At 41.0% G+C, this 27026-nt stretch overlaps 1 protein-coding gene across 6 annotated transcripts in view; it reads right to left on the bottom strand.

Annotated features, from left to right (window-relative positions):
• The window catches only part of CRHR2 (corticotropin releasing hormone receptor 2), a 157234-nt gene that overhangs the window by 35722 nt on the left and 94486 nt on the right, over positions 1-27026 (bottom strand). For all 6 annotated transcript variants that reach the window (XM_068673316.1, XM_068673318.1, XM_068673317.1 and 3 more), the window contains 3 exons: positions 13825-13942; positions 9638-9791; positions 5739-5799 (listed from right to left, as the gene is read on the bottom strand). In XM_068673316.1, the coding sequence (XP_068529417.1) occupies positions 5739-5799; positions 9638-9791; positions 13825-13942 (333 nt within the window). The remainder of the gene's footprint in view (positions 1-5738; positions 5800-9637; positions 9792-13824; positions 13943-27026) is intronic.

Raw genomic sequence — 27026 nt, 5'->3', positions numbered from 1 at the left:
GCCATAATGCCTTAAGGTTTAAGTCATCGGAGCTCCAGATCTTGTTCCACAGGAAGCAGATTTTGCAGTTCAAGTGTATGAGGGTTTTTTCCCCTTTGTGGATGCCACCTAACAAGTCTACAAAGCAAAAAATTATGTCTCCTCTGTGTTCATTTTGTCATTAAAGGTAAGGCTAGTGCTTCTAGAGACATGAAAACAAGGGCAGCTCCTGAGCTAAGAAGGCCATGAATATTTTCATATTTTCACTTTTACAAAAATTCAAGAAATAATACTTGTTGACTCAAGGAGGTTGCAATCTGTAAGACAGGACATCAGAAGTAGATAAGGTAAATAAAATGAGATAAGGAAAGCTATGGTTCAGTTAGAATTAGTTTCAATCACGTAATGTCCTCAAAACACATTGCTTGTGTTTTAGAGAAAGATAGAAAGAGCATTTGCTCTTTGCAAAATGCTGTTATTGCCCTGAATGTACAGAAATATTGGGATATGCACCAGGGTTCTAGGAGTACAATTTAGTATCACACAATTTTTGCCTTTCCTTGATTTAGTTTTTTAAGGTCCAAATGAACCATAGGGCTTTGAATATTTTGTAAATAGAAAACACATCTGTTATTCCCTGGTGCACTGACCACAAATTAATGTAAATTGATAATTTTGCAAGTAATTTTCCAAAATTTGGCAGTGAGAGCAAGACTTGGAATAAGATACTTCCTATAGTCTATTTATTATCCCTGAATCCCAAGAACAGCTTTAAAAGAATGAAGCTTTTTTTTTTTTTTTTTTTTTTTTTTTTGTATTAGAGAGAGGGAATGATATGAAGAAAAATGATGTCTAAGAGAAGATATGCCAAGGCAGGAAACACAACTCTCCAGAACTTGCAAGACCTAGATTTAAGAGATGTTTTTGAAGGGCATTTCAAGAGAACTACTAGAGATTGCCTGAAACTTTGAGAACCAAGATCCATTAGAAGAGGAATTTCTGGAAAGCTGGAAGAGGAATCCAAATGGGACCAATAAGGGACTGAGACATGTGGCAGAGCTTTGTGAGCCAGAAGAAGTCTGCAGAAAATTTGGAAGAGAGGTTGTAGAGCACAAATGAGGTTAAATGGCAAAGGTTGCTCACTGCTCTCTGGAATTAAAATATTGCTTAACTGTAAGATCATATTGAAGAAAAAAAATACTAATATTTACTATCTGAAGCCCAGTATCAGACTAAAGTTGTATTGAATGAGGCACCACGTATGTATACACACACTTTCACAAAATTTGAGGGAAGGAGGTTGTTGCCAAAGGTAAACTTCTACAACACAGGCATCTACATGTACATGCAAGCTTGATGATCCAGGTTTCTTTTGTATTCAGTAGAGGAAAAATAATAATAAAAAAGCTTTTCTAGAATGATGCTCATCTACTTAGGCTATAAAACAGATCTGTTACTTTGCAGTCTAAACATTAATAGTCTGCCCATTAAATTAAGAGAGTAAGGTTAGAGGATAGATATGTGCCAGAGACGTTACATATGTCTACATTTCATTAGCTGAATTTCATATTTCAGTCTAACTGATCAAATTGTGACCTTAGCTGGCATATTGCAAACATTCTGCCTGTCATCTTAACTCTAACTTTAAATCCAATATAAGCCCTTATTCCACAGTAAAATCTGTACTACACATCTCTTTATAACCAAAAGAGAGAAATCTGAAACACTGAAAATTACTTGGTGCATCAGAATTTAATTTCAGCTTTGTGTTACATGTAAAAGCCACTTTTTTCTCTCTCTCTCTTTTTTTTTCTTTTTGTTTTTTTCCTTTTTTTTTTTTTTTCTTTTTCTCTTCTTTACCTCTGGAAGAATAAACAAACACTCTGTAAATATTGAAGAGGAAAATTTATGAAGACAGTTCTTATTAAACTCAGATATATAAACGCACTTCTATTGGATAGCGCTAATAAATATTCTCCACGGTTCTGTGATGGTTCTTCATACAGCAAAAAACAACATTGGTTTTATCATTATTGTTAATTAGACCTTACTAATGTTCTTCTCCTTACCAGTGGTCCACCAATGAAATTGTTACAATAATATCTCTTAATCATTTTGTTTTGTTTTGTTTTCCTTTTTTTTACTGACTCACTGTCAGATTTTGCTAAAAACCTGTTAAATCCCAGACAGGATATTTGCCACAGTACCAATTATATTGGCCTCACTATGCAAAATACTTCTTCATACTTATAATAAGTATAAAAAAGGAAAAAAAATAAGAAGCTCATTGAAGCATTTCCTTAACATTCTTCTTGTGCATTATTTTGAGCTTTTAAGCTACTATGAGCTACATATAACATGAACCTCCAAACAATTTATGTTATAGCTCAAATGCATACTCAGGTAAATAAGTTCTCATTTTGTTCTGAATTATGGGCTGCCCACTGGAGTATCTGAACAGTCTTGAAGGTTGTAGGCAAGCACAGGTTTTGTATTGGTGTCCTGTTTGCTAGGTCAAGGGGAGTAAAACAGTTTCTCCAGAAGTTAGGATAAATGGAGCCTTAACAACTAGGCTGACCAGGATGGTCAGTCTGTTTCACAGACTGAACTATGTTCATTTGTTTTTTGAGTATCTACAAGGATGAAGACTCCATGACTTCCCTGGGCTATCCGTTCCAATGTTCAACCACCCTCACAAAAAAAAAAGTGTTTCTTTATGTTCAGATGGCATGTCATGTGTTTCCATTTGTGTCTTTGCGTCTTGTCCTGTCAGTGGGCACCACTGATTTATCTTCTCCACACCCTGCTATCAGATATTTATAAACATTGGTGAGACACCCCTCATCCCCCTCCAGGATAAAGAGTCCCAGCTCCTTCAGCCTCTCCTGGCATGAGAGATGATGAATTATCTTGGCAGCAATTATTTCTCGAAGCTGGGAATTACTTTTCTCTCTGTCTGTATTTGTACACAGTTATGCACTCAAGTTAAAGGTATGATTTCTATATTATCCAAAGCATAGGGAAAGGATTATGTAAATGTCACAAAGTTTATTCCAAACTCTCCCAATGGCTAATTGGAGAGGAGAAGAGACAATACCTAAGTTAAATACACACAAACTCTCATCATGCACGTGTACCGCACATACATTTAGTGCTTTAGTTTGACTTTTCAGCTTTAGTCTGACAGTTCAGCAGAATCTGCCCCTTTCCTCAGACCAGGAGGCAGTAGGAAGAGGCTATCTGAAGTATCATGTGCTTTAATGCTTGAGAAGATGACTGAATATTCATGATAACTGACAGGCCCTCAGCAAGCAATTCATTTCTAGTTTTGCTTCAGTTCATTTACTTCACTGAGTCTCCCCTGCATATGCCATTACTACAAACGTGAAAAGCAGAGTTCATTTAATAGCCCTTGCCTTACAGCTTAATGCCCTTACCAGCTCATCATTTACAGAATCTCTGCCTGTCCGTCTGTGTGGCGTGTGTTAGATCAAAGGAATGGCACTGTGGAAGTGTCCAGTCTCAGTTTCTCAAGCAGGGTGATGAAGTATATGAATCCCGGCCCCACCGCTGACACAAAGCAAGGATAACACTAAGGCTCCAGGCCATTACACCCCACACTACAGTGGGCAGAGGCCAAGAGGGCTTTCTATTTTACACAATAGGCTTGGAGCTGCTGTGCTGTACAATGAAGATGTGTGCGAATGTTTCACTTCATGCCAAGCATCAGCACAAAGGTGAAAACATCCCAAGACATTAGGTTTAGTTGTCTGGGTCAATCAAAAGTAACCTGAAACCTCCCCTATCAGCAAGCCCTTTAGCCAAATGATGTACATTAGTATGTGAAAATTTGCCCATGGCATGAATTTAAAAACTGAAGCTTTATTTCATAATCCACTCAAGGCAGAGAGGTTGATCCTAGAGACTCAACAAGAGCAGCCTATATACCACAGAACATTCTGCATAGAAATAGAATCACTTTGTTTTTCTTGCCATGCTGACAGTATTTTTCATCCTTCTTTCTTTTGTAATGCCATATTGTGCAGGACCTATATAATGGCTGTATAAACATGTCATATCTTTCTTCATATCTAAGATACATCAAAGTGAGGTTCTTTAACATTCATGTTGCAGGCATAGAGATGATCTTGAAAGGAAGAACTGGTACAGGTGATGCACTGGTCTCTCTATACATCTGCCTTGTATGCAGAATCACAGATGTTGTGGCATATTATCAGGGGCTTGCCCTTATTTATTTTGTGGGTGATGAGCAGTCCTTCAAAAATGATGTGTCCAAACCTTAGTGTTCAACTCAATCACTCAGAACAGGAAAGTTTAATCAGCATTGCTGCTACTAAAGCATGTGGTATTTTGCCTCTCTGTTTTAAGGTTGTTCTACAGTTGAAAGTTCTAGCTTCAGCACAATGAGACAGCTGCCATGCTGCCCTTGCTTGTTCAAGAAAGGAACTTGACCATGAAGCAGACACAAAATGTTGCAATCCTTTACCCACACAGAAAAAAAGAAGGTTTGTGAGCATGGAAACTAGGGAAATCTGGTCATCTGAGGTTATCTCCCAGGGCTGCTTGACTTGGACACCCAAAGTTAAACTCCAGTTAAACTTTTACTTGCCATTTTGGAACTACAACACGGATTCTCCTGTGTGATTGCTGTAGGCTGGGATTGGACCTCACTAAACATTTCTGTCAGTTAAAGGGTGTCTGGATGACTGCCATTATGTGCAACTCCTGGGAATCAGATTATCACCTTCAAAGTCACCACTGAAGCTATAGAAGAGATTAGTCAGGGGTTCAAAAGTTAGTGGGGAAAAAAGAAAAAGAACTTAGTAGTGCATAACAGAATTCCTCCCATACAGTGTAGATGCCCATAACTCAGCCAGTAATCCTGTCCATCTCCTCTAGAGTCAGGAGAGAGAAATAGTGCATGTAAATCTAATTCATCCAACCTACTTTGAACACCTTCTTCCAGATGAGATGAAATACACCCCAGACTGCATTTACTGTTTTGATTGATCACCACTAATCATAACAGACCATAGATTAGTGCAGATGCAGACACCTATGAGGTAGATACTTACGTTTAATCATATGTGCTACAGACAGAGAGAGAGATAGACAGTGTGGTCATATGAATACCAGATTCATGCAGGAAAGAATTTTTTAAGATTAGAGAAGTGAGCTGTAACAGCCAGTACACATTGATCCAAACACCAGTTGCAAAGTACAAGCTGAACTATACCTGACCAGTATCAATATTTGTGGGAAAAAAAAACAAAACAACACATATGCCTGCTTATCTCCAATATTTTTCAATTTCATGCACTTAACTGCTTCCACTTGTAAGAGACAGAAACAGAAATGCAAAAATTCCAACTGTAAGACAACTCTTGGCAGGCTGAAACTGAATTCTGCACACCCAGAAGGCTAAATCCTTTAGCACTCAACTGTAATTTTCACCAAGGTCTTATTCAAGCAGAACTCCCATTGAAGGAGATTAATCTGACTATAAATCATGTACAAAGATATCAAATGAAAACTTTAGAATTTGACAAAGGAGATTTGGGAATATATTGATACTTTCAGGAGTTGACTCAAATAGTGTTCTGAAATTTGAGGTCATTTGGGTTTAGATGACCTTTTCTCTTTCCAATCAGACTAATTTCTAAATTACTAGTTCAGCTTATAGCCATTTCCTAATTTATTTAGAGAGCCACATAAACACAAATGTTAACATCACTTACTGTTCATTTTCATAATATAATTTGCCAATGGCCCAGGCAATGATGATTGGGCAAGGAATACCTGCAACAACAGCAAAAAAAATCATCAGTTAATCCATTTATGTATTGATGATACAATATTAGATATATCTCTGTTTAGATAGAGGTCTGTAATGAGGATAGAAGAGTCTTTCTTAATGTACTGGAAGACTCAAAATACAAGTGGTCCTATCTTGGTATACTTGAGACACTGCAATTGCTAAAACCTCTCCTTGTATTAAATGAAATAATCTCATCAAGAAAAAACTTAGGACTAATAAAACAAGTTAATAAAATTATTAACAAGTGTAAGAGTGTGTATCATATATACCTATTTTTCTATGCATGTGATCAGAAAAGTTCTGGCTAGCTTATAGGCAATTCTGTCCCCTTTTAATTTTCCTGCCTTTTACATGGCAAAACCTTATAGACAGCATTTGTAGGTGGGCATTGTTTAGATTTTTATTTCCCCGGCTGCAAGAAGATTGTAAATTTATTCGGTTCTTTAAATGAAACCAATTTTCAACATCTTCAACAACTTTTTCCGTTAAGTCTTGAACCCGTGAAACAGGATGATGAGAATCTCTTGATATCTCTTAAACTCTTGATCTCTTGTTGCATTAGGTGAGTTGTATCTGTACACCTAATGTCCTTGCAGTGCCATGTCCTCTGCTTTCTAATTCTATTGTTATATCAGTCTCATGTCTGCAGCTTTAGCCTTGTTTTGCTTGTTTTGTATTAGCCCTTCAGAGTTCAGCTAGTTTCAAGGGGATGAGCATTTTTCTGGAGAAGGAAATTGGAGGTGAGGAAGAGTAAGTGGAGCTGGCCTTTTTGCATGGATCTCCTGAAGACATGACCATTTTCACACATGCATTCCCCAGGCAGTCTGGACAGATGTCAAAATTGGAAGAGGAGAAATTTCCATCTCCATTTCCCTCTTTTCTTTAACCTGTCACCTCAGCCAAAAAAAAACAAACAAACAAGAAAACAAGCTTCCCCAGCTCCATCCCTCATTCCAGACTCCAGTTTCACATCCCTCTGAAACCAATGTTACTCCAAGGTGAATGCCCAGATTCCGTGACCCTCACTGGAACCTGCTTCCTTCCCACTGGAAGCAACATGACTTAAGCCCTCTTGTAGGAGTGAGCCTGGCCAGGTATCTAATGCTGCCTTTGCTAGGGATGAACAGACAAAATGCAGCCACATCCTTTCTCCTGGGATAACATTTTAATTCTCCTGGTGAAGGGAAGACCAGGGAACTGAGAATGGGGGTGATAAAAGATCAAGTGTATGGGAAGCCAAAGCAGAGCTAGAAAGCACCTAAAAGGCTGAGAGGAAAGGTATATTCAGCACATGGCAATCCTGAGACCCAGAAGGCCCTGGGGGGGATAGGGAGGGAAAATACCATAGACCAAACCTGTTGGGGGTCTGTGAGAGCTGTATGAGGAGCTGATTTTTTAGTTTTGTGACAGAATTAAAAATATTAAAATAAATAAATAAATAAATGAATGAATGAATTCACCACATACACTTTTTCTTACATTTTCTTTCTTCTTTTTCTTATAGCTCCCCTTTCTTCCCATTTGATTTTGGACTGATTGACATATTTTGTTTTAAAGACTGTTTCTGCTGTTAGAACTGCAATTCAATTACTTCTGCTCAATTATGAGAGGCATTTCTGAACACAGTGCCATTCTACTTTCAGAAAAGACAATATTTGTGACTTCTTTTCCACTTTTTTTTTTTTTTTTCAACAGAAAAGAATTGCCAAATTCACTAGTTCTGCTTGACTCCCTATTTTGTATTCAAGCAAACAAGCTACATGCACAGGGCTTGCCTTGCCAAACCCCTTGAGGCTCAGTTCAAGTCATGGATATGTTGCTTGGTAAGGAACCATGAAGGCACCCAGTCCAATCTCCTGCTCAAAGAGGAATAGTTGACAACACTAGCCACCTCAGCCATGGCTTAATCTTGCTCGATTTCCAGTATCTCCAAGGTCAGAGATTCCTCAGCTTTTCTGAGTCATTTGTTGCAGTGTTGCATTACCATTTTGGCATCTTTTTTTTTCTCAATGCCCAATTGGAACCTTCCAGTTTGCAATTTGTGGCCATTACCCTTTCTTATAATATATGCTATTACCAAGAAGAATTTGGCTCCATCATCTTTCTAATCAGACAACAATTTTTTCTTGGATCCTAATACACCCTCCTCGCTCCCTTTGCCTCCTCTTGGCTAGATTAACAAATTCAGTTCCTTCAGCCTCACTTCTTAGCTCATGTCATCTAGACCCTGGATCATATCATGAGCCTTCTACTGGATAATTTCCATTTTTTCCACACCCCTTTTGACCTAACAGACCCCAAAGTGACCACTGTATTCCAAGGGCTGCTTTATCAAAGCTGAATACAAAGAATTAGTAACTTCCCTCAGTCTTCTGGCAATACTCCTAGTGTAGCCCAATGTGTTTCTTCATGATGGGAGGGCACTGCTGGCTTATAACCTGCCTGCATCCACTATAAGCCACAGGTCCTTTTCAGTAGGACTGCTACTCCGACAGTTGGCTCCCAGCCTGAACTGATGTACCAACCTATATTGATCCACCTAGAGAGAAGGAGCAGCCCTTGCCCTGGCCCAGGCTCACACAGTAGAGGTGAGATAACAGAGTAATGAGCTCTATTTCTGTCTTTGAGCAGCCATAAATATAGTACAAAGACAACATGTGATCCTTTGTTGAGGGCTGTTTTCCAGGAACAAACCCTTCAGAAGTTCAAACAACAGCTGTAAGACTGGACTGGCAGATAATTAGGCTTTTCTTCCAATCAGCTCCGCAGTTAGAAGTATTTTTTCCGTCTCTTGAGACTGAGTGGTCTACAGGACATGGACTGTGTCTTTTTGTTTCATGCCATCTGGAGCAGCAGTGCATATGGGGCTGTGATCAGTGCTTTACTGATCAAAGTGAAAGGCACATGGTATGGACTGTTGTGTTCCCAAAGTGCTGAGCTTGGGAATTCTTTTTTCGACTTTAACACCAGGTACCCGAAGATGTAAGTGATGAAAATAAATCCAGCAGTAGCCTATTAGCTTCATGTTGTCACCACGGTGAAGAACTATACCTGTTCTCAGGTATAAAGTTAGGTATGTCAGATTTCACCACAGTAGGATTTTTCAAGTTTTTTCTTGCTGCTGTTTTTATCACTTTAATGCCAGGCATTAAACATATTGGGTTTACATGGCAAGGTTTTGGTAGTGGGGGGCTGCAGGGGTAACTTATGTGAGAAGAATCCAGCAGCTGCCCCATGTTAGATAAGGACCAGTTTCAGCTGGCTCCAAAGGGATCCACTGCTGGCCAGAGCCAAGTCAGTAAGTGAAGTTGTTTGCACCTCTTGGAGAGCAGATTTAAGGAAGGGAAAAAACTGCTGAGCAACAGCAGTGGGAGAGAGGAATGTCAAATGTGAGAGAAGCAGCCCTGCAACTCCCAAGGTGAGTGCAGCAGGAGGGCAGGAGGTGCTCCAGGCACACAGCAGCAGTTCCCCTGCAGCCTGTGAAGGGAGAGGCCCCTGGTGGAGCAGGCTGTCCCCCTGCAGCCCATGGGTCCCACATGGAGCAGATCTCCACGCTGCATCCCCCCCATGGGTGCAGGAGCCCCCGGTGGAGCAGGTGGATGTGGCCTGGAGGAGGCTGCGGCCCATGGAGAGCCCCCGCAGGAACAGGCCCTGGGCAGGAGCTGCAGCCCATGGAGAGGAGCCCACATAGGAGCACATGAGAGTTGTTGTGGTGGAGCTCAGCTGGGCAGCTGAGTAAAACCACCACAGTCCATTTTGGCACCCAAATGTTACACCACTACACCGTGTAACACCATTATGAATGCACAAGACACTTACACCATCCTATGAAGAGAAAGACCCATTTCCGCAGCTTATCTGTGGAGTAGGTCATCACTATAGCTGTATGTAAGTAGCAGCCTTCCACAAACATCCAGAAGAAGTTGGTCACCACAAAATAATTGTAGACAGTGGTAATACACCGACACCAGGGCTGGAAAAAAAAAAAAAAAAAAAAGAACATTTTAAAACCATGGTGAGACCACTTCAAAAACTCTTTCTTGCTATTCCCTTAAAAACCAATGATAAAAGTAAGTCAAAGAATGTATATTTATACTCGGGACTCGGAATCAAAATATCTTAGGTGCTGTCAGGAGCTCACAGCTGTGTCTGTGACTTTCTGCTGTGGCTTGGCTTTGACTACAACAAGCTGGATTCCCTCTATCTGAACATGTCTGGAAAGTTAACATGCCTTAAGGCATGTCCACACCAGCAGTCTGCAAGCAGTTAAAGAAACATTTGCGTGGAATGAAGACAAAAGGGGACGTGCCACCTGACTGTAGGTGATCTTTCTGAGAGGTACAGCTGTAGCTTAAGGTAATTTCCAAAGATGACATAAGAGTCTAAGCATCTCTTAGGCAGTATAACCCACCTGCTGAGCAATTTGAAGAAAATCTAAGATAATAGTTAATGTCACAGTCTTGCTTCATTTCCACTGAAGGGAAGGAGCACCACTGACATTTAAAAAAAAGATATTTTATGTTAAAGCTATGCTTTTATCAACTACCTCATCCCCTCTACTCCTGCCATTTGTACTTTAGTCTGTCAGTCACATCACTGCATGCATCACCTCTGAATTTTGCCAAAACATCAAGAAGAATTTTTAGTCGGCCTCAATGTATCAGTAAAAGAAGCTTCTATGGCTGTGCAGTGAGACCACAGCTGTGGAATAGACAATTAGCTACGGAGAGGCAGATGGTAACATCACATCAATAAATCAGAAGTAACCGCTGACGGTAATTTCCATAGCACTACACGCAGAAGTCTGGGAAAATTTCCTCCTGACCAAGCAGGCATTCAGTGTATTCCCTGAAGCATGACATTAATTACCTATGTTAGCTGGTATCATTGATGTCATTTTTGGTCTTACCATTCTCCAGCCTTTTAATTAACTCTGCTAAAGTATTTGAAACTTTTGACCCTCAGTTATTTTCATTTTGGACTTCATATGCATGAGGTATTGATGATCTCTAGGCAGTCAACAGAGCAGCAGATGCACTACCAAACCCAGCAGAATTCTGTGGACTAAGAATTTATTGGACAAGAAACACGTATACAAAATGGTAGCACATTCACAAGTGATCACTTCTGTTTATTGAGCTGCAATAAACAAACAAACAAAAAAAACAAAAACACACAAACAAAACGCCAAAATTTTGGATATGTTAAAACTTTAATTTCTGTGTGATTTAATCAAGATTTGAAATTCAGTTTGCCTTGATTGCCTTGATCCTTAAAATAGGATTTAAAAACAAATCAAGAAAGCAGAAGATGAACCATTGTGTCTTCAAAATTTTGTTTAAACCAATTACAACTCACTTTTTTTTTTTCTCTCTTTTTGGCCTGAACAAAGCAAAACAAAAATACAATCCCCCTCTCTCCTATATTTTGCTAATATAAAAAAAATAAAATATTTTGACTCCACTTTTGACTAACTGGTAAGACCAGGTTTCCTAAGGCACTGAGTCTCATATTTGATTTTGCTTTCTAAGAAGGTATGAGCATGAATTAAACCTTTCCCTGTGGCCTGTCTCATGTAAATTCTCCAATACAATGCCTACACTTTTGTTCCACTCTTTCCCTTGGCTGTAACACTTATGCAATTTTTCTTCTCTCCACAGCTGCTCATTTTCATTAAAAAAAAAAAAAATGTAAAAACTAATTATATCTGAGCCTGTTGTTCCTCTGTCATAACTGAGTGAAATTGGCCAGTGGGTTGTGATGGCACTGGGACACGTAGAGACAAATACACATGAAGGTGGTGAGGTCTCCCTCTGCATTGTTTCCATAGGAAACCAGAACAAAATGAATTTGAGCAACTCATTTCCCTTTGGAACTGTGGATTTATTATTATTGAATAATAAACCCAATTAGCAGAACTCATTAATTTATACCATTTCATTTATTTGACTGAGGATACCTGGTCCCCACATGTATCCACCATTAGGCTCTAGACATCTTCAGCATTTCCCTTTGATTTATTAACATCAGCACTATAACTTCTTGCAAAATGTTTTCATGTTGAATCCTTTATGTTTCTGTAACTGCATTATTTAATCTTTGCTGATTAGCCCAGAAGAGATCATACAATTAACCCGTGTAAATTATGCTGCCCCCATTGATTTTGGAGGTGCCGTTTTGATTCTGACTTACACCACAGTAAGAACATTAACATTATCAGTAAGCTTGTAAAAAGCACCTTCACAAAAAAAGACTGCAGTGTTTTACAGAGAAAAGGTGAGTAATGGAAAACTGGGGCATGTGAGGATCTATCCTTGTATTTGCAAGTTTATTTTTTCTTTAGCACTTTGTGGTCTCATTTTAAGAAGCATTTGAGTGTCTGAGCACAACTGATTATTCCTAAATAACTGTAAAAATCTGCATTAAGGTTTACAACATTGTCATGAGAGAAAAGAATGCAGCATAAAACTATCAACAACAAAGCTGATATACCACCATCTTCTGTAGCCTGAAAATGTCAGAAACACAGATGAAGCAAACAATGAATTAACATAAGCTACATCTTAAAGGAGCAGCTACTTGAATAATAATACAGTTATAGAGATGTGTTAAAAAACTTAGAATCTGAGGCTGCTTTGTTTTTATCTAGGTACTGATGGCTTTTCTATTCCTTTTTCCAAAATGTGGGATTAAAGTCCAGATGCCAAATCTGACATTTGAAAAGTTAACCAGGGATAATAAGTACCCAGCTGACTAAAATGAATGGATATCCAGGCTCCTGGGGTGGATTTCAATTTCTAAAGGAGCAGTTCCTCCAAGAGTAGAGCCACATTGCATGGTATCAGCTATGGATCCAGCTTGTGCTCTTATAGGCACTTTACGCCACCTGCCTTCCAAAAAAGAAAGAATATGAAGGGTGTCTTTATGTATGTGTGCATAGCACACTGGCAGTTTTTTTATTATGGAGGTAACTATCAAGAGACAGTCCTAAAAAGAGGGTACTCCACTATAAGAATATTACAATGGGAGTAAGAACAGTAAAAAGATCTCTCAAGGGACTATCAAAAAGAATGATGCCTCAAGGAAAAGCAGAATTATTCCTCAAGAAAATTGAACACAAATATTTTTATTTTGGAGTAGATATTTTTAATCCATTCCAAAATCATTTATTTTATGTGGACCTGCCCTGTTCTTTGAACTGGTTCTGACTCTGTTGCCAAGGGCTCAGTCCTCCACAAGGGATCAAGAAAAGGAGCAGAAAGAGTGCAGAGTAAGCAGCAGGAGCTGGCGTGAAAAGGTTATGTCCCTGGCAGAAGGATGCCTCCTCTTACAGGGAGATGCTGCTGGATGCAGCCGACCCATCTCACAACACCCCTCAACAGCAGGGCTGGCATAGTGAAGATGGCATTAGCAGAAAAATGGAATTTTGTAAAAAAAGCACAAAGATATAAATGAGCAAAAATTCTACTGTTTCAGGTCCTGTTCCTTATTTATTTATCTATCTATCTATCTATCTATCTATTTATTTATTTATTTATTTATTTATTTATTTATTTATTCTTGAGAGTCCCACAGGCTCCAGACAGCAAGGTGCCCACTGTGCCCACTGTCATCAGGCAAAGCAGCTGACTGAGGGCCAGAGCAGCCATCTCAGGTATTTCTGTACCCTGGTCATAGAGGTAAAGTTCTCTGGAACTAATACTTTTCACACACAAGTGCAATCACTGCAAGATGCACTGATAAAAAATACTTGAGAACCACCAAATATAGTGTCTTGCACTGTACTGTGTCTCAAAGTATAAACGTTTGGAAAGTATCAATGGTCAACGAAGACAGAAGATTTTTTGGGGGAAGACTATAACTTCAAAAAAGTTGATATTCAGTAATGAGGAAATAAATGAAAATTTAGCATTTTTTTAATTATTTAAAATTAGTTATTTGAGCTAATTCAGCATCCCAGCCACCCCAAAGCGCACGACAGAGACACACAACCTCCAAGCACTTACTTCATTGCTTTCATGTATATTGTGGTCTATCATTTGAAGCAAAAACCACATCACATTTCTCAGGATGAATGTGGTGATTAAATTCCAGTGGATAATATTCCGCAGGCATCTGATACTCCTAAACAGGGAAATACATGTAAATCATCATGTACAGTGAATATATACACATGCACGTTAATAAGTATGTAAAATAAACAAGCTAATTCTGTTCACTTTCCAAGTTCCTCACAGTTTATCCCCATCCATTAGTTGTCTTACACAACAAAACAGGAGGTTGTTCTGCCCAATGGTCAGCAGTAATGGTCTGTGAGGCTGTCTGAAGCATACCTTTACCAGCAAGCATAGCTGGGTCAGGTCTGGTCAGGTCCCATTCTCTGGCTCTCAGGGTAAATGGCACAGCCAAAACTTGGACTTTGCAGCGTAGTCACAATGCAAATAAATGGTGTAAACACAAAACAGCAGCAGATGGCAAAATTTGTGCTGCTTGCTATCTACCTTTCTCCCAGAAACCATAGTGTAACTTTTGCAAAGTTGTGCCAGTTTGTTTTGATAACATGAGGAGCTCCCTTTGACAGAATCAATTCAAGCAAGTGAAATTGGAAGTACTAGAAAGACCCAATTGACCAAATCATCATTTCATCCTTGGATATCATTGTTGACCTCCCCAGTCCCATCAGCTCTATTACAATGCTCAATAGAAGTGATAAGCCCCTAAACAGCAAAGCTGTGCTGGAGTTTGTTGCATTGTTCACAGAAGGTTTGGTGACAAATATCCTGGAGTAGTGAAGCTGAAATACTTTTCAGTTTTTTTTGTTTGTTTGTTTGTTTGTTTGTTTGTTTTGTGATTCTCTCTCTTTCCAGTGACTCAAACAGACCAACCCATGTGTAGTTCAAAGTTTTCAGACCCATTACAGCAATAGGAGAGCTCAGGCTGCCTGGTGCCAGTCCCGTGCTCAGTCAGCTGCACCAGGCTTTCTAGAACAATGTATTCTCACTCAGCAGAAAATAATAGTGTCTATTTTTCCTCTTTTGTTATCCCTCTTCCAGAATGGATGTAAAATATGAGCATGATGTAAAATAGTACCTACAATGGGTTGGGGCACAGTGCCATAAAATAAAAGATGGGACATCTTAAACACTGCTTGATACTGAAAGTGGCTCAGTACCATGCCAGCAACTGGAAGCATCACTGAAGCTAGACAGAAAGTTACTCGTGGCAGAATCTGTCATCTGAGACGCGATCATTTGTCTTCTCATTCTTTGTGAAACCGTAAAGGAAGGCAAGTGCCAACTTGCAGTTCTGCAGTTGCAGAGTTTTTAGTTAACCGATCTTTTCTTAGCTAGACAAAAAATTCTCCAGCTACTAAAATCACTTTCGTAGGGGCATTTCCTGGGGTCATCAGGTTAGGATTCTCCATTTGGTGTATCGGTTTCCCTGCTTGTAAAGGAAGCTGTCAGACAACATGGGACACTGTGGTATTTTCAGACCTGCTGAACTCTAACTGGCAATTCCTCACCCCAGTGACAGCAAAAATTCATTAAAAAAGAGAAATCACAATCCAGCAACCAACTTTGTCACTGCCTCAGGTCTTTTGCATGACAAACAAGCCAGCCTTCCCACCAAAAAACACCATTTTGCTGTCACAAAACCCTCACTGCATGTTTTCCAGGACCCAATTAGTCAGCCTAAGGGCCAGAAGCCATTCTGTTGTATTCTTCAGCCTCACAATTCTCTCCAAGATTTCTCAGCAACCCACAAATCGCAAATGGAAAACCTCCCACATGTGAGATGCTGCAAGTTACAGAACGATGCTCAGAGGTATAACCCTACTAAGTCAATGTCAAAACAGCTTCTGAGTTTAACAACTCAGGCTCCAGGTATAAAATCGTTTTGGAGCCTCAATGACTCATGACTGGAGTCGATTCAGAAAACAAATCTCCAGCTGCTGACATCCATTCCCTTTTATATAGGCTACAAAACCAAAAAAGTGTTGTTCTCAATATAACCTGTGCTACCGAGGGATAGGACAGAAACATCTCACTTCTTTGAAAATCTCACTTCTAACAAAAGATCTTGATCTTTTCATGGTTAGGCTTTCAAAGAAAATGGGCAACCAACATCTGCTGCTTTTCATGTTGAACCTCAGGAACCCACTTTGAAAGATGGTAATAAGGTCTGTTCTCCGCTGATCATTTTGCACACAAATGTCCTGCAGCTGCCGTTCACCTAGATGTTTTATTCACTTCCACTGGGTTAAAGACAGGCAGATTAAGGAAGGAGTTTGAAACACTGCTTCTGGAGGGAGAGGAAGGAAAGGGACTACAGACTGAGGAAATTAAGGTCAAATTGTGGAGCTGCTCATATGAAATTAATTGCTTTTGGGAGCTCTAACAGCAAAACAGATCTAGCGCACTTTGCCACCTGAATGTATTTTTGAAAAGGAGAAGATAAATAAGTTGAAAAAAAAATTATACTCACTGAATGGCTCTGGCTAGATGTAGTTCAATCACCCCATATGCTAGAACTAAATCTGGCTGGAGAAAACCTGATTCCCACAAAGCATACAGCATGGCAATAGACTGGCCACAGAAGAAAATTGGATTGAACTAAAAGTTTTAGACCTTTTCCTTGAGTCCCTAAAAAGAGCTTTTCCTGCTAGTAGGATCCTACTGATCAAAATCACCTCCTGCATTAGAACCCCAGCATCTGCTGGGCTTGTGATCTTCGTCCTCCTTCCTACCTCCTGGTTCACACTGTTTTGTCTTCCTTGCCTGTCTCTCTGCACCTAGCCATTGGCTTTTGTTTGGGCTGCAAGGTGCTTAGGATAGAGGCCAACTTTTAATGATGTTTGTTCAGCACTGAGAGCAAGAGCGTCTGGTCTGCTTTGGGAACTCCCAGACTCTACAGGCAATTATGAAGATCAAAAGTCCTTGTTTTCAAAAAAACTGATGTACTGGGGGAAGATGTGCTCCTGGTGTGAAGTCAAGTAAAGATTAAATGTTGTCAACAGCTAGAATCTACCAACATGAGGCTTAAAGTCTTGTCAGATAATGCTTGTCCCACCACCTTTACCAAAAGGCATATTTTGATATCAGCTTTTGTATCAGCAGCCCTATATCATAGCCTCATTCCCCTTCTCACACTCTGTGTGTGGCACAGATGCTAAGCAGAAGCTCTGACCTGCTTAAAAGGTTCTTGTATGTGAGGTTAATGGAGAAAGGTGAAAAAGCCTGTAGAGAAAGAATTTTGCTTTTCCAGCTGCAGGCCCTCCCCAGTCACATTCCCCACCACTCTGATGCCTTGGGGAAGCAGTACCAACAGATCGTTGGCAGGAATTGCTTTTGTGATGTCTGGACCACTCTGCCAAAGTAAATGAAGGCAGGATTTGAGTGTATGACAGCACACTCAGGCTGAGACACAGAATCGTAGAATGACAGAATGCTTTGGGTTGGCAGGAACACCAAAGCCCACCCAGTGCTACCCCCTGCCATGGGCAGGGCCCCCTCCCACCAGCTCAGGCTGCCCCCAGCTCCATCCAGCCTGGCCTTGGGCACTGCCAGGGATGGGGCAGCCACAGCTCCTCTGGGCAGCCTGGAACAGGGCCTCACTGCCCTCACAGTGAAGGATTTCTTCCTTATATCTAATCTAGACCCTTTTTTATGTTAAATCCATTTAAAGCACTTTCAGCCATGCCTGAAAGTGCTGCAGAATTTCTCAATGGTTGAGAAGTGAGGTTAACCGAGGCACAGAATGGTTTTAATCTTTTTTTTTTCTTTTTTTCTTTTTTGTTTGTTTGTTTATTTGGAGAGAGCTCAAAGAACATGGTTTCTGCTTGCTACTGACTCCTAGCTACTACTAGCACAGAAATCACAGTAGCACTAATAAAATTCATAGCCAAGGGTGCGTAAAGCATGAGAGAGAACTATCAGATACCTGCTGGGCAGGGAGAAACAGCAGGGTTAATGCAGCGTGTGCAGGCTGCAGGGCAAATACAGTGTATGCAGGCTGCAGGGCACAGCAGTAGAGAACTATAGCTAAGCCAATTGATATAACGAGGAAAAAAAACTCCTGCCAGCCACCTGAGAAAGTTTCTCTCATTTGCAGGCACTGTTAGTGGATGCTAACATGGTTATTTAGTATGGATAAAGCATCTGGAGGGATGCTGACTGAGGTGAGGGTCCCCAGAGCTCACCCTGAGCATAAAATTTTGTCTGTAGAGTCAACATTTCACCCCAGACTCCTATCTAAGGCTGAGGTGAATAGGGAATGAAGGATGTGCCCCAAACTGGACAAAAAAATGACTAATAGGAGAACTGTTGTGCATCTGTTTGGTGGCAGGACAAAGCTGACCTTTTCATACTCACTCATCTCAGAGCCTGGTGAAGAAACTCACTTTAGTCACAGGAGTCTGTCCTCCACAGGTATTTTCTTGACCATTGGTAGTTAGAAGCTAGCTTAAATCTGTAAGCCTTAAATTAAATTGAAATACTCCTGCTATTTCGTAAAAATGACCTGTATTTGAAAGCTGAAAGTCACCACAGTCTGCTGTGACACTGGGTTCCACAGCTTCTTTCTCTGTGGTTATTTATTTGTGGAATAAAAAAATCAGTCTGTGCTCCAGAAACAGCAGTAACTGCCTTCACAGGCAGCACTGAAAACGAATTCACATCCTCACATTGCAAATGGGGGGAGGTGGGGTTTGAAACACATTAGGCCCTGTTAGAAGTTAGGGAATTGAGCTTTGCTGGAGTCGGAGGAGCTCAAAGCAAATAGCATGGATGCATCTCCTCACAACTCAAAGGCTAAGAAATTTGGGGTTATTCAATGCTATATAATGGCATTTAGAACATAAGGAAAAAGCAAGGACAGACAGCAGAGAGCTGCTTTGTTGGAGGGGCCAAATGGTCACATGAGAGGGAAGAAATGGGCCATGAGGGGACTGGGCATGGAACCACTACTTCAGCCACAATTACAGCATTTCTAGGTTGAAGTTGTGAATTAAAGAGCCATTTAAAGTCCCCTAGATTATAATATTGGGTGACAGAGGGTTTCATCTTCATCTTCATGATGGGTAACATCATTTCTGTGACTTCTGCTTGTTTCACAACTCTTGTGGAGGGAGTTGTGCAAGTGTGGCCTAGCGGTCCAGAACACCATGGACTGAGGCTGTGGGTTTCCATTAAAGTTCCTTTTCAGATAAAGAGTGTTGGTCGAGGCCTTGGCTGGACTCTTATCCTAACTCCTCCCTGGTGCATGGGTCCCAGAATAGAAGAAAGGGGTTGCAGTAATTCACCCAGAACAGACTTAGGGATTCAGGCCAAAACACAAAGCTGTGAGAACTTGGATATTCAGTCAGAGCATGAGCCACATAGAGTGTGGTGATAAGTTAAAGACAGTTTGGGAAGCACGAAAAACAGGGGAGGTAGGGTGTTAGCAGCTCCTTGCTTATGCTACATTAGTGATGGAATGAAGAGCCCATAAACTGTTATTAATGGCAAAATAATAATAATAATAAAAAGTTTCTCTCTCTTCGTTGGTCTTCTCTGTTTGCCTGTCCCCTCCCAAGGGCTAGATGAGGAGGCATTTCCTCACAGCTACATTCCCTCTTGTCCCTTGGGAGCTGCAGGGAGCAGAGCTAGAAAGAGCCTGGAAGCAGGCAGCAGGACACTGCTCGTCCCGTGGGAGGCATGGTTGTGGTGTGTCTCTTGCAGCTGTGCAGTTCCTGCAGCAATTTCACTTCTGGTGGTGCCTGAAGGCAGACTCTGGCCCTGACACATCCCCCAAAATTCAGCAAGTAGTGCCAGAACAGCCCAAATGGGCAGCGGGTGTTAGGCTGAGTGAGTGAGCAGGCAGAAGGAACTGGAAAAGGAGAAAAAAGATGGACTTGTGCTTTCTGACTTGGACGGAGAGAAGATACTGGAAGAATGACAGGGCTCCCAATGATAATAACCAACGCGTTGCCCCTTGTTGAGTGATCTTCAGACAACTGCAAGAGGCAAGAACTTGTGCTGCCCGACAGTCCTGCTGCATCGCCACGTCTGCTGCTTTGGGCTGTGGTGTCCTTGGGTCTGCCAGGCAGGGCTTGGCCAAGAGCAATCCCATTGGAGCCGTGTGCCTCAAGGAGAATGATGCAAAGCTCTTGGATAAAATAGTGTAGCAAGCGATAGTGCATTTTCACACTGAGTTACGAAATAACTTGCTGTATATTTGCAGGAATTTGGGAACCAGAGCCAGGTAGGATGATCTGGTAGCAGCCTCCCACAGCCCTGTAAAAGCACAGCTTCAGCTCTACAGCGGGAGGTCAGACACAAAGAAGCAATTACGGTGAGAGCAAACATACTTCTCGTTGGCCCTCCTAATTAGTAAATCAAAAACCAGGTGTATGGTGGGAAATTACACATAATAACCCTTTATTTGATTTGAGAACAGACCATGTTTCAAGCCAAAACGTCATTCTCTGCCTTGATATCACACCACTGGCATCCTGAACGGCTTGCTATCAGGACCAGGCTCCCATGCCAGGAACAATAGCGTTAGATGAAAGTAAAACAGAATTCTCCTGCAGTTGGCTGAAGCCTGTGTCAGAGGTGGGCAGAAAGAGTTTTTGATTGTTCGCAGAGAAAGCTCGCTCTGCTAATTATTTCAGTCAAATGACCTTAATTGCACGGTTGGGTATAGAAGGCAGAGAAATAGAAAATCCATTCTTTTGACTTGGGAAGTGCTGAAAGCTGGAAAGGCAGGGAACTTGATCAACTCTTTCTGTACAGGTGGTCTCACTGACTCAGGAACGGAGATTTACAAAAGGGTTTCTAAAATAACGCTGGTGAAACTCAAAGTAGCCGTTCTGTTGATTCGTGTTTTTAATTCTCGCTCTATCCATACAGTGGTATTTTTTTCCTCTGGGATGAGCAGAGCTACTATTTTCTGATTCAAAGCATGACACAAATAATTAACATTAGCAATCATCATAATGTGCCAGCATGGCTGAAAGCTAGCTGAATTAGTAGAATCATCTGCACAGAAATAATTGCAAATGATAAGTTTATTAAAGAAGCTTGGAAACCTTCTATTAATTCATGTAGTATTCCATTAATAATGATGTTCAATTAAGACTGCTGTCTCAAAGTCTGTCTGAAAACATCTGGCAGGAGAAATCTGAGAGCTCTTTGCTGGAGTCCATCCCATGACTACTAGGAAGGAAAATCATGGACAATACTTAAAAATACATAGTCTTTAGTCTTTTCTAGGGCAAGCAAAGCCTATGGACAATCCATAAGTGGCATGGAATGGGAAGAATATCGAACTCCAAGCTATTTCTCAGGCTGTGTGTCTGTCATGGGCTATTTGTTTTCATCCACATGGAGGCCTCCCCTGAGGTCCTCATGGTGTCCCCTGTGTGCTTGTGTTCAAGCAGTGCATATATTCTGGTACTCCTAATGCTTACAGACAGGGAAAGCAGCTGGAGAGGCTGGCAGGGAAAACGAGCTTCTTGGTGGCAGTCGCATAGAGGAATAAAAGCATTTCCACATGAAACACAAGGGGCAGTTGCAAGGGAAGAGTGAAAGCCATGAAGAGAGTAACAGCATTATTTGAGGGCAGAGGTGAAATGCTCAGGCGAAGAGAAGCAGCGGCTTCCATCAGTGCTTAGGATGTGCACACACACCAATAACAAACCCATTGTGGAGCCATCTCTGGTCCACCCAGCCTTTTCTAAAGCTTGTTTCTCCTGCCTTCAGGCCATTTTTTCATCAGTTATCAGTCCTGACACTGGAGGGCTGAACATTTTCTATGAAAAGTGGCCATTGCAGCTGGATTGCACAAATTCCTGTTAGGGCTTGAGTAGCCAGACAAAGAGCTGATGGAGGTTTATGTGGCTTACAGCTGCTGTTTGGGAAATATAACAGTGCACAGTGGTGTGGATAAAGCAAGAGGAGTGAAGTTTAAGGCACTGATGCTGCTGTTCACAATCTTCTTGGCCTCACTGCCTTCAAAACATGGTGTGGAATATTTCACGACTTTGGATTTTCTGTCAAGGAATACAGGAAAGATCACATATGATCTTTCATAACCTGCTCCTCCCAAATATTCATTCCCATGTTTACCCTAAACGTGTTAGCCTCATGGTGTTCACTGCCCGTGTGAAAACATTTCTCCATGGTTCAAGCTGGGCACCTCCCACAGAAGGCTGCTTCTTCCATAACATGCAGACCCAGACCACATGCTGAAAGAGCCTATGTGCCCCACATAGGGGTGATGCAAATCAGGGATTTCCCACCACTCTTGGCTTTTACTTGACAGCATAACGTGGTGCAGCAGATCTTAGATTAGACAGCAGAGACTGGGCGCTGAAGAACTGCAGTGAAGTCTGTGGGGGATACAGATGTGCAATTCCCTGAGTGAAAACTGAAACTGAACCATTGTGAATACCTGCAGGTGATTTTTTATTGAGTAGCTCTAAACATCCAGGCTTGAATACATTTCTGATTCTCTTGCCCAGAAATGACTCAGGGCATATTCTTTTTTGAAGTAAATTGCACTCTTGAGCATTATTCATATCTAACAGAAATAGAAAAAAAAATGCAAAGACCAAACGTTGCTTTCTTTATTCCTCTGAAACCTTGGAAGAGTTGCAAGCTTTGCCCCACTGTTCCCAAAACCATTCTACTGTCATTACAAGGAGAAAGAGCACAGGCAAGTTTTAGCTTGTCAATCAACACAGATCTAGCTTTGCACAGAGCAGTTCTATTACCACAAATTGAAGAAGTCAGGGTCCAGTTCTAAAGACACTACCTCACGGCTAAGATCTTGGCAATGACCGAAATACACAACTAGAAGCACAATTCAAACTCTGGATGGGCCTCTTGAGCCTCCAAACCCCAGGCAGCCATTGAGTTAAAGTCCTTCAGAAATTCCTGAATCTGTTAACTCCAAGCTAAGAGTTAATTAACTCCAAGTTAATTTTTTCTTCCATCACATTGCTCCTGAACCTCTTTGCTCTCTGGGTTGGAACTCATCCTCTAATATCTACTCACAAGTGTATCCATAGGGTGTTCATGCTCATTTCTTCTTGTACTAGCCTTGTCCCCAGTTGTAAGTAGCTCTTCTCTTTCTAATCTTTATCCAACAGTGATGTATTTATAAGCATCAATCATACTCTTTGCCAGCCTTCATAATGCTAGGCTATAATACTATTATTTCAGATACAGATTATGAAACCTCCCACATCTTAAGAATATAGCTCTCTGGGCATACTTTTAATTACTGGTTTTATTACAGAACTTCACGAGGGCTCTGCTCTCCTTTGTGGTTTATGTAGGCTCCGTACATAGAGTCTAAGAAACAAGTGATACAGATATGAGATACGGGGGAAGTGATTAAGAGCAGTGGGAAGCAAAGACATTGGCCTAAGGCTAGTCAGTAGGAAATGTGGTTTTGTCCTTTATCTGAATCCATGGGACAAGATACTTCAGGTGGTTTCAGGAAGTACAGATGATTTTTATGTTTTGTACTCAGAGGTGACTGATCACATATGTGCTTGTTTACGGAGCTCCATCATTTTAATTCCTGCCTTGCCCTGAGAACTTCACCATGGACTGTTACAGGGCTGGACAGAGTGCTGCCACCAACTCAACAGGCACTACCATCTGCTGAACACATGCTCTGCAACTACCAGTATTTACTACAAAGTTTATAAAATGACTTGTACCCAAAACATCATTTGAGGCTTTGCTGGTATAAGTGGCAGATAGGTGGAAATCCAGGAACTGAAAGGCAAAATGGAGCAGTAACATGAATTCATTAATTCATTCAGTTGATGCCTTGACCTGGGACTTGTTCTTTCCCTAGCTCCATGACAGAAAGGTAGGTGCAGGAGGACTGTGACTTCGGTCTGGAGCCTACTCTGCTCTAAGCACATCAGATACCTCTTGACTTTTCAGTACGAACTGCACAGATCACCTCCCCAGCTGGTATATCCTCAGTATCCAGGCTCTGATAGGTGTCAGATCACTCTGCTCTATGAAATCTGCTCTGCATGGATGCTCTCCTCTTGTTCTGACAGATTGCTGCAAAACATTTAATCAGTCTCTTTCATTCTTACTAACAGAGGCCTGAAGCATCAGCCTCACCAACTGCATGCCAGAGTGAAGATCAAAAGGCAGTTCAAAGGAGCTTGGTTCAGGAGAAGATGAAGGACAATAGACCTTCAGCTCCTAAATCCTGGGAGCTGGTTAGAAGAAGAAAGAAAAGTGAAAACAATAAAAGTGAATATGTTGTTGAAAGGAAAAAATGTTTCATCTTTTCAGAAGAAAAAAAATGTGAGGTTTTGGTAACCTTCCTATAATGCCTGAAAGAAAGGACACACTGCCCCAGGCCCACAAGAAAAAAAAATAGAATAATAATAATAAAAAAGATGTTTTGAAGTGGAAATATAAAGAGTAAATCAGGGAGAACAGGAAAAACAGAGTTCCCCTCCTACCCTCAATTTACTTTCATTACTACCATGCTAGTAGAAAAAGATGCTGTGCCAGTGCTTGTGGGTTTTATTTTTACAGAGCTGCCTTCATCCTGCAACCTGTGCAGAAGGACTTGCCATTTTTAATCTTCAGTCTATCTTCCCTTTAGTGTGATCCTTCTTTATCAGTTTCAAAATACAGCAGGGACTTAGATGCTTCCCAGAAAAAGAACAGGTCTTCCTGTAGTCAGCACTTCTGCTTCGGTCACTACTGCACAAATAAAACAGCTACTACTGGAATCGAATCCAGTCAGGTCACTGCTGGCTATTGCCATCATTTGATAACACAACAGGAGCTTTATAAGGACTCACACTCCACCTCAGAGGCTGATATAACAGCACACTAACAAGGAAAAAGCCAGGACAAAACCATTTGGGCTTCTGCATTGTCAGTAACAGTGAAGAAGAATATTACTAAAAAGAGGTGTTTTTTCTTTCTACTTTTTTTTTTTTTTTTTCTTTCCTTTTTCTTCCTCTTTAAGCTTGGTTGGCATAACCATTATCAGAATTAGTCCTCTGGAAAATTTCTGCTTTAGCAGTGTGACGATGTGATGATGTGGGAGGGTGAGTCCCGTGTCAGCAGGAACTGCCTGTGTGCACCTGAGGGATGAATTAAACTTTTACTATTAACGAGCAGAACACGCAACCTAGGAGATTCACAGCAACACAGAAACATTTAACAATGCCCTGTGAAGTGCACTAAGCAAATCTCTTCAGATCCTGTGTTGGAGATTAATACATCTCTACAGCACACCTGCTTGCATGCACAAATTCCTCATTTTTCCTTCTCAGCATAATTCTTCTTGCCTGTATGCTTGCTGGTTTTGTTTTGCCTTGTAAAGACAGCATGGTTGTTAGACTTTTAAGAGCACCTACGTTTAGACCCTGGGGAACCAGCTGTGACCTAGATCTTTAGAAGCTATTTCAATGAATCGTTTTTATTCAGTCAGTATGCCAATGAAAGTCAAGTCCTCTGCCCTCAGTTGGGCTTCGCTTTTTTTTATTTAGTGCTGAATGAAATGTTTACTAGCTTATTTTCTCTTGCAGAGCCCAGGAAGAAGGATTGTGACAGACATAGAGAAAAAAAAAAAAGGCTGGAATAGGTCTTCACAGTGGGAGGGAGTCCCTGTCTGAGTCCTCCTCCCTTCCCAGCTGTTTTGGGGCTCCTGGCAACACGGACACAGATGGCAGCTTATTTCATTGCTTGCTGCTGCATCTGAGCTTTCTGTCCCTCAGAATAGCTTTTGGTGTAAAACTCCTTAGGGTTTAAGGCAGTAGAGCATTTCTGCTGCTGTGGTTGTGAATGGAGGCCAGAGGTTTGCATAAAGAACTGAAGACAGAACTGGGGAGAAGATGCTTCAGGACACATTTGGAAGAACAGGGACTACATCCAGTTCTTTCCCTTTCCCACTTCAGCAGAACCGAGGACTAAACTCCACAGCAATGCAGCAAGTACCTGGACTGGGGAAGCAACGGTAACAGTGAGGCTCATCTCCAAAAGCAAAGCAAAGGAAAAATCAAGGTGATTTTTCAGGTGATGGGTGAGAAGCCTGAAAAATATGCAGCTATTGAACTTGAGCCTTCCTGTAGGCATCCTCTATCTTCACCTTCAGCAGACACCATGGAGTAAGGTAGATGAGTGGAGTGGGGCAAGAATAAGGAATTGATAGATTTCCACTCTGGGCCAAGATAAGAAATTATCAGACCTAGTCTTCAATGTCTTTTATTATATATTTTTTTAAGCAAGGAATAGCCTATATTCTCTTGTTTCACTCAATTAGTAGGTACCTTCTTCCATCCAAACTAAAACAAAAATAAAAGCCCCAGATAACTAGACTCAGTTAGCAGAACTGATTTGCTCCTGGGTCATTTTGTAGGGGTAAAGGTGATGCAGATATGCATGGCCTAGAGTATGCGCATGGGAAATCTGTAATGCAGCCTGGACTGCCTTTACCAGAGCATTCTTACAACTGCTGAAAACAAAACAGTCTCTGCAGAGACTGGAGATAGCTCATGCTGGCTAACACTGGCTGGACAGTTACATCAGGGCAAGAGATTTATTTTTTTTTTCCATGGTGCAGTGGGAAATTGGAAAGATGGAATATCTTAATTCACAGCACGTACAGGGAACTACTTAATTGCTGCAGTCATTTTTCATGCTGAAGTTGACTGCAAAATTTAAACATTAAAATCAAAGTTTAAATACCAGAAAAACAATTTAAAAGAGATCAGCTAGGCCACTTCTGTGTTAGAAGCTGGGTACATTTATCCCGTATTATCTAATTGCTTCTGCGTTATTTACTTAAGCATTTATAAAAGATTCAGCAACAAAGCAGGGAATATAGTTGCAATGAATAATTTGCATTCTTTATTCAGTGTAAATTAATTCAGGGCTTCAAGCACTATGGGAATTAGCATTATATGCACAGTAAGAAGGTTTAAATGGAAGTTTAAACCGATGCATCGGAAGTGTTCCCACTGAATGTTTAAAGCTTTTTTTTTTTTTTTTTCTGAGCACAGCTCATTCTGCTTATAGACACTGGGGTGAAAGAAGATTCCTGTTATTAACAAGAAAGACCCTCTTGTTAAGGATGCTTAAGAGGAAGAGTTAGTGTAAGCCTCTGTAGGGATGCTCCAGTCTAGGAAAGCAGTTGTGTGTTCACTTAAGTCTCTGTCTGTGATATTGTG

This window comes from Anas acuta, chromosome 2, assembly GCF_963932015.1.
Source record: "Anas acuta chromosome 2, bAnaAcu1.1, whole genome shotgun sequence".
NCBI classification, from domain to species: domain Eukaryota; kingdom Metazoa; phylum Chordata; class Aves; order Anseriformes; family Anatidae; genus Anas; species Anas acuta.
The sequence above is the reverse complement of the archived record's forward strand: the minus strand, read 5'-3'. Positions and strand labels throughout refer to the sequence as shown.